The sequence below is a fragment of the Odontomachus brunneus genome, unplaced genomic scaffold (assembly GCF_010583005.1).
Source record: "Odontomachus brunneus isolate Ranch 3 - 2012 unplaced genomic scaffold, Obru_v1 Obru_scaffold_120, whole genome shotgun sequence".
Taxonomy (NCBI): domain Eukaryota; kingdom Metazoa; phylum Arthropoda; class Insecta; order Hymenoptera; family Formicidae; genus Odontomachus; species Odontomachus brunneus.
The window spans coordinates 924,820-941,257 of record NW_022639570.1 but is presented as its reverse complement, the minus strand read 5'-3'; the positions used below and the strand labels follow the sequence as shown (position 1 = coordinate 941,257).

The 16,438-nt window shown below is 29.6% G+C and overlaps 1 protein-coding gene and 1 long non-coding RNA gene across 5 annotated transcripts in view; one reads left to right on the top strand and one right to left on the bottom strand.

Moving 5' to 3' along the window:
• Positions 1-1,715: 1,715 nt before the first annotated feature.
• Positions 1,716-16,438, top strand: part of LOC116849608 (serine/threonine-protein kinase SIK3-like) — a 372,170-nt gene continuing 357,447 nt past the window's right edge. For all 3 annotated transcript variants that reach the window (XM_032826932.1, XM_032826931.1, XM_032826930.1), the window contains exons 1-8: positions 1,716-1,921; positions 3,057-3,353; positions 3,480-3,650; positions 4,057-4,180; positions 10,596-10,716; positions 10,810-11,050; positions 13,480-13,795; positions 14,852-14,982. In XM_032826932.1, coding sequence (XP_032682823.1) covers positions 1,769-1,921; positions 3,057-3,353; positions 3,480-3,650; positions 4,057-4,180; positions 10,596-10,716; positions 10,810-11,050; positions 13,480-13,795; positions 14,852-14,982 — 1,554 coding nt within the window. In that variant the 5' untranslated portion in view covers positions 1,716-1,768. The remainder of the gene's footprint in view (positions 1,922-3,056; positions 3,354-3,479; positions 3,651-4,056; positions 4,181-10,595; positions 10,717-10,809; positions 11,051-13,479; positions 13,796-14,851; positions 14,983-16,438) is intronic.
• LOC116849612 lies at positions 8,958-10,644 on the bottom strand. 2 transcript variants are annotated; one of them, XR_004379173.1, is made up of 3 exons: positions 10,074-10,644; positions 9,339-9,427; positions 8,958-9,073 (listed from the first exon to the last, which is right to left on the bottom strand). It is a non-coding gene; the product is annotated as an uncharacterized LOC116849612 (long non-coding RNA). The 2 variants fall into 2 exon arrangements; XR_004379172.1 differs by lacking the exon at positions 10,074-10,644 and adding an exon at positions 9,514-9,723.

The following is a 16,438-nucleotide window of genomic DNA, read 5'->3' as shown; positions in this document are numbered from 1 at the left end:
ATGCGCCCTATGATTCTTTTTACGGTCCAAGAATCAACGACTGTGATTGGTCAATTTGCTTACTGCTTACATCTTATGGCTCCTGCACACAGGACGCGATAATGCTTGCCGCGTGGCGGAAGTTCGCGCGACAGCCAATCAATATGCTGCTTTCCGTAATAATCTTCTAGCTCTTACGGAAAAACAACATATTGATTGGCTGTCGCGCGGACTTCCGCCGCGCGGCAAGCATTACTGCATCCTGTATGCAGAAGCCATTACTGCTTAAGTTTTTCTGTGTGCCAAGGCCCTTACGGAAAGTATGTATGGCCAGCTTTAATCTGGTTTCTTTCTTTCTTTTTCTTTCTTTCTTTCACTCTTTTTCTTTCTTTTTCTTTATATGGTTTCAGATTTTCTTTGGCCCTTTCATCAATTACCAGTTAATAATGGGTGTTTTCCAGTTGCGTACACTGTGTTATACAAAACCAGTTTATTGATTGCATATTATCTTACAAGATATTTTAGATAATATGTGATCAATAAACTGGCTTTGTGTACTTGTGTGTCAAGATGTGTTAAGCAATTGGGAAGCACCCATTATGAAGGGAATTCTCGGAAAACACCGAGGCATGTTCCCAAAAAATGATGGCTTCTGATTGGCTTTCCTGTTTTCTGCTTTTCTGTCAAGGTATGAATTCATCCTTAACTATCACATATGACAAATGGCATAAAGTTTCAGCAATGGCCTGAAGAGACGCATACAACTTTCGATGTATTTTACAGTAAGAAACTAAGGACATAAAATACCTAGTATTTTACATGCTAAAATTGTGTAATTTACATCAAATATTTTACTTGCCAAACTCTGTAACAAACAGTATAAAGTTTCAGCAATGGCCTGAAAAGACTCATACAGCATTCGATGTATTTTACAGTAAAAATCTAAGGGTGCGTTTCCACTTAGCACGTAGCGCGTCTGAGTTAAGCCAATCAAATTGTCCCATTTTATTGTATAACTTTACGCCGAATAAAATGAGGCGATTTGATTGACTTAACTCCGACGACGCGACGCGTGACGCGCTAGTGGGAACTCAGCCTAAGGACATAAAATACCTAGTATTTTACATGTCTAATGGCTACTGCACACAGGACGTGGTAATGCTTGCCGCGCGGCAGAAGTCCGCGCGATAGCCAATCAATATGTTGTTTTTCCGTAAGAGCTAGAAGGTTATTACGGAAAGCAGCATATTAATTGGCTGTCGCGCGAACTTCCGCCGCGCGGCAAGCATTACCGCGTCCTGCGTGCAAGAGCCATTAAATTGTGTAATTTACATCAAATATTTTACTTGCCCAACCCTGTGCTGGGATTCTGTAACTCGTTTTTGGAGTTAACGACAATTTCGTTATCGTTGCGCAGCTTTTCTACGGTATACAAAAGCTGCGCAACGATAACGAAACTGTCGTTAACTCCAATAAAGAGTTACAGAAGGGAGCGGTGCACTTGGACACGGTGCATTTGGACACAGCCAATCACAGCACCGTGTGATTAGAGACATTTGTAGGGTCCCTTGGAACAGCGACTTGTGATTGGACCGTGTCCAATTGCCCCGTGTCCAACTGATATACACCCGTTACAGAATAGGGCTGCTGGCCTGTATGTCTTTGAGTCTGTCTGAGACCACTAGATGGCAGTTTCTAAAAGCGTTTGTAACGCCTCTATCGGAGACAACGTCATATTAGCCAGTTGATTGGCAACGAGTGGAGCACGAGCGAGACAAGTGATTAAAAAATGGCATCCGCGCCGACGTCGCACAATGAGGTTTCACAGGAATTTTGTGTCAACAAACTTATACGTGTCGGTTATTATGAGTTGGAAAAAACTATCGGCAAGGGAAATTTTGCCGTAGTTAAAATGGCCACCCATGTTGTAACAAAATCTAAGGTAAGAAACACCGTAGAGATCTTTCATTCGCAAACGAAATCCGTCATTTTGTCGTTAATATCTTTTGGATAGTTATGCGAATATTTCCTTCAATTTTAGGTTTTTAATATACACTAATACAATTATATTTTGTAATTATGCACATATAATTTGCAACTTTAAAAAAATATATCAATTTATCAATGCCAAGAACCATCACTGTTATATTATTTAAAGTGTGTAGATAATAAATTTCTTAATTCTTCTCAATAATAAATCAGATAAATGAAACAAAAACAATAATATTTTGCAGTTACAATAAAATATTAAGTAACATAAATGTTTATATTACATTTTTTATCAATTTTATGTAATTTTAAAAAGATATTTTTTGTTGATTTTATATTGGTTTTTCTGACATAATGTATTTAAATTTTAATTTCTTAAAATTTTTTTTTCATTTCTTTTCTATTCAACTACGATTATATCGAAGAACAAATAGATATATCACAATAATAAAGATAATATGTATGTATATTAAAATACATATGTATGTAAACATATATACATATCATATTGTGATATTGTGATACTCAGATATTACAACAGAAAAATATCAGGTAATTTTATTTAACATTAGAAATTATATTTCTATAATTTGATATACTAACGTTTCTGACTTTGCATGTATATGTTGTGTACGATATACAATAATTATATAATTAATAAGTTTATAAGAATATTTGATATATTTATAATAGTATACACAGAGATATATAGTTTTTTCATAAATATGTAAATATGAAAGTTATTTCTCTATAACTTTTAATACATCATAGTCAATATTTTTATTTGGTATAATAATATTGTTGTAGTCAGTTTAGAATATTGGCTTTAGAAGGTATTTTAACATAAACTTTTTTATATATTAAAAATATATTATCAAAGCTTCTTTATTAAGTAAAAAATACTTATTTCTTGACATGCTATGTATTCTATAAAAAATTATACTTTAAATAAAATATTAAATTACATACAGTAGATTTGCTTTGTATCAATTTAATATACACATACATGTATACATATATATATACATATCAATGTGTATATACATATCAATGTGCATATGTATCAATAACTGACTTCTTTTTTATAGGTTGCTATAAAGATAATAGATAAAACTAAACTAAACGAAGAAAATTTAGCAAAAATCTTTCGAGAAGTGCATATAATGAAAAGGTTACGACATCCACATATCATAAGACTGTATCAAGTGATGGAAACAGAAAAAATGATATATTTAGTGACAGAATATGCTCCTGGAGGTGAAATATTTGATCATCTTGTTCGAAATGGTAGAATGCCAGAACCAGAAGCACGAAGAATTTTTCATCAGATTGTACTTGCAGTTCGTTATTTACATCAACAAAGAGTGGTTCATCGAGATCTTAAGGTTTAGTCATACATTATTACATTACATTAAAATTTAATATTTTGATTTTAATTAGGTTAATATATAAGTTTTATTGTATTACATAGTTGTATGTATTCATATAATTACTTTTTTTAACATTCTTAGGCTGAAAACTTATTACTTGATGCAGACAATAACATAAAACTTGCTGACTTTGGATTTAGTAATGAATACACACCTGGTGTTCCACTCAGTACATGGTGTGGTTCACCACCATATGCTGCACCTGAGATTTTTGAGGGAAAGCATTATGATGGTCCAAGAGCTGATGTATGGGTAAGTTAAGTTTTTATTCTCTTATAAAACTCATATATTTTTTATTTAAAAAAACTCATATATTTGTATTTTAATTTTATTTAAAATATATTATATATATATATATATATATACATACATACATACATACATATATATAATATTTCATAATGTTTCAGAGCCTTGATGTTGTCTTATATGTATTAGTTTATATGTATGTAAATATATATATATATATATATATATATATATATACATACATACATACATACATACATATATATAATATTTCATAATGTTTCAGAGCCTTGATGTTGTCTTATATGTATTAGTTTATATGTATGTAAATATATATATATATATATATATATATATATGTATATATACATACATACATATATATATATAATATTTCATAATGTTTCAGAGCCTTGGTGTTGTCTTATATGTATTAGTTTGTGGTGCTCTACCATTTGATGGACCTACGATGCAATTATTACGATCTGTAGTTATCTCAGGCAAATTCAGAATACCATTTTTTATGTCTGCAGGTATGTACGCGTGTATCATGTATACATATGTGACGTATGCGCGCGTTTGTGCGTATATACAAAATGCTCATCTAAGATAGTTGGAATCTGTTAACAATAGGCCTGTTCTGTTGTAGCTGCGCTGTTGAATTAGTGCAATAAGTTAGAGTGAGAAAACATATATTTGTCTCACTTCAGTATATTGCACAGTTCAACAGTGCAGCTACAAAAAACAGGCCTAATATTCTGTCAATGGTAGTGTGTAATAAAAAACAATGAAGATGCATATTTAGGATATATCATTTATCATTACCAGGAGATTGTTAACAGATATGAGGTGTCTTGTATGGAATTTTACTTATTCTATTGCTCATTCTTCTACTTCCCACGTATTTATTTGCTAAGTTTATCTCAAATTCATTAATTAGTTTTAAATAATTATTGTGATATATATTTCTCATAAAATGTTAGAGAAATTTTCTATTTAGTTCAATGTATTCTGCTTTCATTTGAGCATTGTACTATTGTTTGATGTTTTGTGCATGCATGTGTGCGCGTGTGTGCACATATGCATACATACACTGAATTTTGTAAATAAAATAATGCATCTCAATAACTTAAAAATTTTAGAAAAAAATGTTAAAATCGACATTGTAAGATATCGAAAGGAAGATAAGATGATAATATTGTTTGATCTGGTTTCCAGATTATTAATGAATGGTGCCACGTCCTTCGTGGATTTGTTTTTGACGTTTTGTGAATATTCTAGTTCATTTTTCTAAAGAAAGGTATGACCGAATGGAAAAACGTTGGGAAAAAATCCACGAAGATAACATTAACCAGAAAGAATAATTTCATATAGCAAAAAATCAAATATAACTAAAATATCAAATAATAATATAGTAATAATATTATGATATTGAAATTTTGTTTTCAAGGTTATTTCAATGTTAAACACGGTTTTTTAAATAAAATTGCTTTTTTTTAACATGAAATGATTTCTCAGAGCATTTACATACAGAAATATTGAAGTATGATTATTGAAAAGGATAAAAATGCCGAATAGGGGATCACTCTCCAATGGTCTTGATGTTGACATATATTAACAAGGACACCCTCTTGAGTAACAATCAAGAGGTTTTAATCGTCGCACATTGTTTATTAAAAAGATATTAACAAGAAAAGTTCAATAAATAATACATAGTTATTCAACACTGTGTATGTACAATAAGTTTAAATCGATGTATGTACGTAAAATATTACACGTAAATATGCGGGAGAAGGGCTCCGCCGCTCCCCCCGCACTCCCTTCCCAAAAAAATTAACTCAAAACATTAACCTAACCCATCTATTGAAATATGGTAAACTGTACATGTATATACATAATTCTTTATATTTTCGTACATAATTTATCAATGGAAAACAACATGAAAATATACGGTTTACCATATTTCAATAGATATGTTAGATTAGTTTTAGTTTATTAGTTTATTAGTTTAGTAGATTAGAGTTAGTTTTTTTGGGAAGGGAGTGCGGAGAGAGGGTCAGAGCCGATCCCCCACGCATATACATGTACTATTTTACATACATACTTTGATTTAATAATAAGGGTATTATACTTAATGTTAGATTAAATATATACTTAATGTACTTAATATATACTTAATATACTTAGGTTTGCATATTGAGATTATAATTTGAAAATTAAAAGCCGTGTGTTACGTTCAGTTACATACGTACGCACACATACACACACACACACACACACACACACACAAAAGCAGCAAGCAGTGTGTAGCAGGCACCTTCCTAGTGTACAAATTCGATGTTTTTGTATATACGGTATCCAAATATTACATTCATTTTATGCAACTTCTTTTGTTAATAACTTTTTAACGAACAACGAGCGACGGCTAAAAGCTTTTTATTGTGACTCAGGAGGGTCAGTTCTATAATATATGTCAATATCAAGATCGTTGGAAAGTGGTCCTCTATTCGGCATTTTTACCTTTGCTTTGATGCTATTTTATTACAATAATTTCTTATTTTTCGTAAGTATGTACATTTAATATATACGCACTGAAGATATGTGGTAAGTTTGAAGTCATTTGACTCAATCTTTGAGAAATCTTGTACGCCAACTTTTAAGGCATAGTTTTGAGAAAAACACATTCAAAGTTTTAAGTGTAACGTTTCCAAACAATAATTATTTTTTATGAACATTTCATTATTCTTATGTAATAAATATACCAAGTTACAATTCGGTGTGTAAAGGAATTTTTCCTACAATAAAAAAATTTTTAAATATAGCTTATTTTTTCGAGCACTTAAAAATAAGATGCCTCTTAATACTTTTGTATGTAGAATGATGGATGAAATCAATCGATATGAAAAAACATAGAAAAAGATAAAATACTATTATATTTGTACAAACGGCGCCATGGAAATGCTTTATAATTTTTTTGATCGAGAGTTACATGATTTTCAATCTTATACATAATACTTGAGATTGAAAATTGTGTAAGTAACTTTAGTTATAATGGTAGAGTTATAAGGGCTTTAATTATTATGGTTTCAATCTTATTTATGCATAAAGTTAAAAATCGTGTAACTTTTGATCTAGGAAATAGTGTCGAGTGTACATGCATTGTGATACATTAGTGCGGAAAGTTCAATATTATCAATTAATTTTTCTCTTGTTTTCCTATACATAAAAATGTTAACCTTTACGATTCTGTCAGGTTATACAGGTTATCTGACACAACGTGTACGTTTGTTCCTATGGAGATAGAATTCATTAAATTGAATAAAAAAGTCCTGTTATTTTATAAATAACTGAGACAGGTAATTATTATTAATAATACGATAGATATTAATTAAAAAAAAATTAGCGAATATATAAACGTGCAGTGGAACAAGCTCTTTAGATAAATTTTCATCCAAGATGTCTGAATCTACTGACAATCTTTTGACAACGGCGGCTGGTGGATAATACTGGACAGTATTATAGTGCACGCATCTAGAGTCCAGTATTATACGCTTAGCATTGTTAGGAGATTGTCAACAGATCCAGATATTTTGGATGAGATTTTGCTTTAATTTCGTTCTACGGTATCACGCGCACTTATTTGCTAAGTCTCTCTAATTAATATCTTAGTAATTTTCGCGGTTTGCAAAATAATATAAGATTTTCTGTTTAATAAGTTCTACATGAGCGAATGTATATGTTGTGTCAGTCATTCTGTGTACATATTTCTTAATAAGTTTAAAAATTTATTACTGTTACTTACTTTTCTATGTGAAACCAAAAAATGAAGAATTATTCTTGCGTTGAAGTGATTATTGTACTTTTAATGTACTCTAAAAAATTTGTTTGCGATATTTTATTATCCCCTTAAATTTCTGAATTTTGGCAAAAAGATAAAAATATTAAATTGTTGACTTATGTTTATTTAAACATAAAAAACAAAGAAGACCATAATATTTTAAACTAAAAAAAACACAGAAGTGGGAACACAGAAGTGTTAAGATAAGATCCTCGAAAAACTTATTTACGAAATATTTTATATCTCATAGTATGCTGGAAAATATCAGGATGAAATATAAAATATCATGGAGAGAGAAGGAAATATCTATTTTTCATTGATTCTATTTCATTGCTTTTATACGTAGCTTGACTTCAGAAAGAAATTTATATTAAAAAAAACTATATGATTTTATTTAAAAAATAAATTTTCATGGAGATTTTTTCGATCTGTCTTCTAACATTAACAAAAAATGATTAATTATAACTATCTAGCTGCTATCTCTATTCCGAGTACTGTAATATCACTTCCTTAGTACTTCATATCTGTATATGTAAGATGTATGGCTTGTATTAATAGTTGTTACTTGAAACTTGTCCTATGTAAAATACTCAACTTTGAATTTAGAGTTAAATAAAAGTTTTTGATAAATATCCTATTTAAGGGACTTATGATCACCTCCAATGATCTTGCCTGTTACATATATTATCAAGAACATCCTCTTGAGTAAAATTTAAGAGGTTTTAGTCGTCGCTTATTATTTACTAAAATGTTAATAAAAATTTTTATAAATTAAACGAAACTTTTACATACAGTATACATTGAAATATGGTAAACAATACATATACATGCACAAGGACGAGAAACTTCGTCCTTTCCCTGCACCCTCTCCCCCAAAAAATCCAACCCAATCCATCATTTGCATCTTTGTACATAGTTTCTTGAGAAATGAGAAATAATATAAAAATACAAAAGATACAGAGTAAGAATATAAAAATAATAAAGGATAAGTTAGGTTGGGTTAGTTTTTTGGGGAGGAGGTGCAGGCGGAGCGGCGGAGTCCCTCCTCCGCGCATATATGTGTCCTGTTTACCATATTTCAATGTATACTATGTATAAAAATTACGTTCCATACATAAGAATACAATATATAAGGTCTCTGAGAGTAATATGACCATGCTAAAGTTTGAAAAATTCTCCAGCTATTATTTTATAGAATTTTCAAATTCTGCTTACGCTACAGTTTACTTTGGACCTTTGGTAATTATAAAAAAATCATGAAAAAAGACATTCAATTCAAACCATAAGAAAATAATTCATTTTCAAAAATCTGCATTTAAACCATATGAACCATTAAAAACATATGAAAGTAATATGGCCACTTTTTCTTATCTTTTTAAAATTGAATTTTTTAATTATAATCATAATTAATGCAATTTATAATGGAAGTAAAGAAAGTTTATAACAAAAGAAGTAATATTTATTTAAAAAAACACGTTATAAAAAAATACTGATAGATAGTAAGATAGATTTTCCTTGGGCAGATTTTCTTGTATCCATTTACCACGCTTCTTTTTTGAAGGATCAGGATCAGGATCAAGATTCATATCTAAAAGTAGAAAAGTAAAAATATTTTGATAACGCTTAATCATGTATAGCATTACAGGTTATGGCACTATAGGTTGGTAATATAGCCAAAAGTGGCTATATTAGCAACATGTATCATTTCATAAAAATGTTCTTAATATTACATTACTGGTTAAAGTAAACTAAATTTTGATATTGTTATTAGAATCAGCATAAAGAACTGCATATTAAGCAATTATTCAACTAATATTATAAATTAATAAACATGAGAACAATAACAATCTTACCGGAGCGCAGTACGAAATCGTCAAACATATGAACTCCATAGAATGAGAGCTGTACGCGATAATTCAGAACGGCAATTGTGTCAGGTGCTCTAATAACATATAAAGAAGAACATACTAGTTTGATTTGAATTTTTCCGTGCAAATTACGTCTTTTACAGTTAATTGGCCATATTACCCTCAGGGATCTTAGGGATTTTCAGAAACATTAATTCTTAATTCTTAATATATTCTGCTAAGACACATTATTTTATTGCGAACGACTTTTTTCATATAAGAAATTCCACAGATTCGAAATAAGTCATATGAATAAATTTGTGTAAATATATTTTCGAAGTTTACGAAACTTTGTTGAAATTATTCAAATGACTGACTATATCAGTGACTAAGAATAATAACATTGAGCAGAAGATACTAAGTAAGAATATCTTATATATTTAAACGAAGAAATCAAAATAGGAGAGTAAATTTCGGAATATAATAAATATATTTGTATATAACACACATATAGTACGCGTTAACTCCTTAAATATATACATGGTGTCGGAAAATTACGTGAAAATTTTTCTATTAATAACCTATTAATATTCCTATTTGTGAAAACTTTTTTATTATTAACTTTTTAATAAACAATGAGCAACAGCTAAAATTTCTTGAATATTAATCAGGAAAGTATCCTTGATAATATATGTAATAGGCAAGGTCATCGGAGATGAGTCCTTTAAACAGTATATTTACCTAGTTTGTTATCTGAATTTGAATTATGTAATATATATGTGATATTATATTTGCAATCACGATTTAACTGAAAAAACTCAGGTTTAATTTTAAATTAAAATCTGAGTGTCTCACTTGAGGCAAGTTTCAAGTAACGACTATTAATATAAATCTAAATAACACAACGCTCATGTATTTATCACTATATCAAAGTGAACAAGAAGGCCTTTTGTAGATTTCGCAATAATTATTTAAAAATTGATTAAATAATATCAGTGAATGAAAGTGCGAGAAACGGTGTAGGACAAATTTCGTAAACAAAATCTGATTCAGCATGTCTCAAATCTGTTGATGAACTTTTGGCAACGGCAGACGGTCGTGGTGTTATGTACATATGTGTATGTGTATCACAAAAGCATGTCACATACACTGCGCGCACGTACGCACATGTAGCGTATACAGACACATACACATATGTATATACACGCATGCGCGCGCTCACAAAAATTGACATAATATTTTTATTGTTTCTTTCTCCCTCAGATTGTGAAAAGTTAATTAGGCACATGTTGGTGGTAGAACCAGAGCGGCGTTTAAGTATTTCACAAATCTTAGGTCATTCATGGATGAATGGAGATGGAATAGCGGAGTTAGAACCTGGAGGGTGTGTATCATACATATATATGAACGCACACGTAAACACATATTGTCTCTCTCCTCTTGTGTTTTATGTCATGAAAAAAGTATGTATTTTCAGATGTAATTCTGATGTGAGCGTACCACCACAATTAAACCAATTAGTAATAGAGAATATGCTAAGATTACCTGGACTCAGCGCAGATACATTATTACAAGCCATTAATGGGAATGCTTTTGATCATGTATCAGCTATATACAACTTACTTGTTGACCGATTAGAACCAACAATGCCTAATTTACCCAGTATTCAAAGTATACCAGGTGATTATTTACCAGATGGTGCACATCAGTTGGAGAAGGTAACTGTTTTACTATTTAAAAAAGAACATAAAAATATTTATATAGCTTTCTCATATATCTTGTATTCCATAGATTAGCATAAATAGAACCAAAGTGATGGTTCTATTTATGCTCTAAGTTCTGAACCAAAGTGATGGTTCAGAACTTTGTAAATACGATGAACTTGTATTCCACTATTGTGCAGTGTACATGACAAAACAGGATTAAACAAGATGTTTCATTGTCATATACACGCATAAACTTGTTTACGTCCTTTTTTGTGCATAACACGTTGAACATTGATGTATTAAGAGCATTTTGTTACAGACACATACTTTATGTTTGTTTAATCTATTAGCTCATAGCTAACCCAGCAGAGATATCGTTTAGATAATAGGTTAAACATTATTTTGAGATTCAGAATTACTTTAGCTAGTATAATTGGTCAAATTTAATTATTTATAATTTGAAAAGTATTATAGTCTCGACATTTTTCTATTAGAAATTTTTCTTCAAATTATCTCAGAAATCTGTCCTTAAAGGCTTTTTGCACGTACAAAAATTTTAACCATAAGGTTGTAAGAAAACTGACTAATCACAGTCGATTATTCCTCGAACGCAAGGAGAATAATCAACTCTGATTAATTAGTTTTCTTACGACCTTACGGTTACGGTTAAAATTTTTCTATGTGCAAAGGCCCTAAGAGATAATGCGGTAGTAGTGGGACACCCTATGTATACATACATACATACATACATATATATATATATATATATATATATATACACATATATATATATATATATATATATATATATATATATATATATGTATATACACACTTTATTACTTTCATTTACTTTATAATGTAAATCGAATAATTCGAATAAGTCAAGTATGTGTAAAGATAAGGGTATGAATGAGTCGAATATATAATCCAGGAATTAGAACGAATATAAGTCGGATAACTGATTACATTTACAAAGTTCTTTGATATACAGAAATAATGTACTTTATTTTGTGTATAAATCCCCGTCCGTCTATTATTTTAATAGTTTAACATTTTAACACTATTGTACTTTCAAAATAATAAAAAAAATCTAGAATAAATGTTCTATTTTACAAGAATTATCTTAGAGATAGTACAAATTCTTATTTTTAGATGAAATTGTTCCTGAGATTTCAACATCACATAAAATTTTTAGTAAAAACTTTTTTTTAAATAAGTTTATTTGTCAGTTTATCTTTATTCAGAAAAGGCATGCAATTATCATTAGCATGTTATTCCTTACTTGTAACATCACAAATCTGACATGGTTGGCGAAGTACAAGTACTTAACATACGTAAAAGATTTTTTCTGATTGTTCCTTTGAAGAAAGAAATAGATAATGTAAGAGTAGATTAATGCAAAAAAAAAATGCATAGAAAAATAACAAATTTCATTATATTTTGCATAAATAGAGTGTTTGAAGCGACTTGTACGTTTGCTTACATATACGTTTGCTTACATAAACTTATCAAACTGAACAAAAAAGTTTTTCACCATTTTACAAACAATCGCAATAAACATTAAGATATTATTTAAAGAAAATTATCGAATAAATGCAAGTGACACGGGACGATTCCTTTATACGAAATCTCATACAAGATGTATAAATCAATTAATAATCTCTTAACAACAGTAGGATATGCATAATGTTAGATAGTATTAATATATATATATATATATATATATATATATATATATATAATATATATTTCCATTGTCTAGTATTACACATCGTCCGCTGATGTCAAGAGATTGTCAATTGATTCAGATATTTTATATAAGATTCCATTTTTGATGAGCATAAAGAGCTTGTTCCACCACATCATATGTACTTATTTGCCCCAATTTATTATAATTAATATGTAAAAAATTCATGTAGTTTATAAAATAGTATAGGACTTTTTTATTCAGTTTGATGATTTTTATTTGCATATACAAATGGACTTACGCATTGTGTCAGACATATATTTATTCGCCTAAATGCAAATAATGTCAGTGTCATAAACTGATTCTTCTTGACATATTCTACATATAAAAGTATTATGGAAAAGTTATTGAGAATTGAATAATTTATGTAGTTTTTTATATTTTATTCCGAAAAATAACAGGTTAAAATTTGAAATATCTCAAAAAGTATCCATTTTTTAATGATTTTACATCAGTGTTTTCATACACAATAATGAGTATAATCGATTTGTATACAAAATTATGCGAAAAGTTTATGATTTTTGTTTATAAAGCTATGTGGTGTTCTTGAAATAAGAAACTACATAAAAAACTGTGTTGATTCTAATATAATCTCTTTGAAATAAAACAAGTTACAATATTGTTTTAATAACTTCTAAGTTTCGAGATATCGTGTTGAAAGATTAAAATAGAACATCATATATATGTATAGTTTGGCGAAGCTGAAGCAGAAACGGAAGAAAGAAGTAGTCTTTACTTACCACCTGGAACACCGTATCATACAACAAGAAGACATACAGTTGGACCTGGTGATGCAGCACATCAGCCTCCTACATCATATCCTTATAATCATATGTCTGGATATCAAACTTTACGGCCTCTTCCTATTCCTCATTGTAACATGGATCCACAAGTTTTGCCACATACAAATTTACCGTTGAATCTTCCATTAGTTCAACATCAACCGCCTCAAAATTTCCAAATAAAAGATCAGCATTTATTGAAACCACCTCCTGTAATGGGTGCGAGTAAGTTAATTTTTATGTAAAAAATTTAATAATTTTATTTTATTTATTACAGTAAAATACGATAAAGCTATTAAGAGCAAAATCTAGTTTTATTGTTTTATTAATAACTGTAATTACGTCTAAATCTATATTATTTAAAATTAATTTTTTTATATTATACAGTTAATATTAATCTTCCTCTGTCTCTTAAATTAATATAGAATTAATAAAGAATATGATTTTTTATATTATTACGATGTTTTTATAAAAACGAATATAAATGTAAATGTCATGAATTTGCAAACGTTTCTACGTTGTTTATCTATTATCTGAAGTTATTATAAAGTATTTTATATTTTTTATGTTATTTATATATACACACACATACACATGCATACACACACAGGGTGTCCCAGACTCTGTTCCGCAATTTTTGTGGAAACGTAGAACAGATTGAGACGAACATAAAAGTCCATGTCATTTTGTGATATTCAGAATAAATCTCGAGATATTAATTAAGGATTGTATGATCACGTGCGATATGGTAGATGAGATTTAGTAGCGCCGTCGCCATTGTATACTTATAGGTCAAACTATTAGGTCAAATTGAACAAAAAAAATTCTCTATTATTTTGAAAAAATTCTTTATCAAATGACCACATAAATTTTTAGATATTAATTAAAGAAGATTTATGCATTATCGCGCACAATCATATAACAATTTTCTTTCATTAATAACTAAAAATTTACCTAGTTATTTATTATTTGAAAAATAATAAAGGGCTTTTTTATTCAATTTGACCTAATATACAAGCACACAGCAGCATATATCGCCACTATAGTTTATCTACCATATCATTTGTGATTATTTACCAATCTTTTTTAATTATCTCGAGATTTATTGTGAATATCGCAAAATGGTATATAGGAATTTATGTTCACTTTAATTTGTTTTACAGTCCCACAAAAATTGCGAAGGAGAGTTTGAGGACACTCTATATATATATTGTGTTTTATAACGATCAATTAGTCTAACGAGTGCATTATTAATTTACTATATATTATGTATATTTACAGCTGGAGGCTTTGGTAGAAGAGCTTCAGATGGTGGAGCAAATCTTCATATATTTCATCAACAACATAATAATATTAATAACGATGAAGATAGCGGCTGGAGTCAACCCGGCAGTAGAGAACAATTGCAATCTGTAAGTATATATCTTATCCACACACACCAATATCAGAATATACAGGGTATTCTAGATTTTACGCATATTTTTTTAATTATATTTAAAATAATTATTAAATGGAAATTTAAAGTTCACGAATTAATATTATAGATTTCATGTAAATTTAAGACGATGCGCACTTCGCAATTATCACAATTAGGAATTATCATGTTGAATAAACTTTTTACATTTCATTAATTAAATTATTTATAATGTATAACACATAAGTTAAAGTAAAAAAATATAAAATTAAATTAAATAAAAAATATTATTTAAATACTATTAAGACGCACGCAATTTTGCCACAAAACCTCAAAAATTGTTTTTAATGCAGTGCATTCTGTGTGTGTATGTGTGTGTGTGTCGCACGCGCTGTGTACAAATTTTAGAATACCATGTATAAACATAACATTTACTCATAATTTAGAAAAGTGATTTTAGAAAGAGTTTCGCCCATTTTTGTAGAGGTTTCTGGGTCATTCGCGTCGAGTCATCAATCATATACTGTAGATAATAATGGTAGTATTTAAGAAAAATAATTTTAGTTTCTCAAAAGTTTCTCAGTTTCTCAGTTTTTAAATTCCCGCCGAAAGTAGTTCTGACCTCTTAATATTATTTTATTCGTTCAATAGTTCATTATCAAAGTTATCCCACACGTTTATTATTTATCTTTACACGATGTTTTTCGTGCTTTCAATTAACTAATGATTTTTCTTAAAGACTTCTTTTTGCATCCAAGACACCTCCTCATAGTGACGGCGGTAACAAACAAATGTTGAAGGAAAAGATTCTATTAAAGAATATTATTACACATGTAAGAATGGTGCTCATATTGTAGGCTACTGTGCCCATATTATGTCAATAATTTGATATTTTTATATAATATATTTGATATAATTTTTCTGGGATAAATTTTTAATAATGTATAAATACTTTGATATATTTGTTATGCTCTGATGATGAGTCGAATGAATAAAATAACATCATTAGGAAGTGAGAACTACTTTTAGCCGGGGTTTGAGAATCTAAAACTATTTTTTCTTAAATACTACCTACAACATTAATACATTATTATCTACAAAATTATATATAATTGATGACTGGATGCGAATAGCTCAAAATGGGCGAAGTTCTTTGGGACAAAAAGGAACTTGGACACAATGGGTAGTTTAACATTCATTGTGTATGTATGTGTATATATAAGGTGTCCCATTTTAAAAGATGTACCCTCATAATTCTTTAGCCTATATATAAACACACACACACACACACACACACACACACACACACACACACACACACACGCACACACGCACGCACGCACGCACGCACATACATGCATCGCGCGCGCGCGCGCACACACACGCACGCACGCACACACACACACACACACACACACACACACACACACACACACACACACACACACACACAC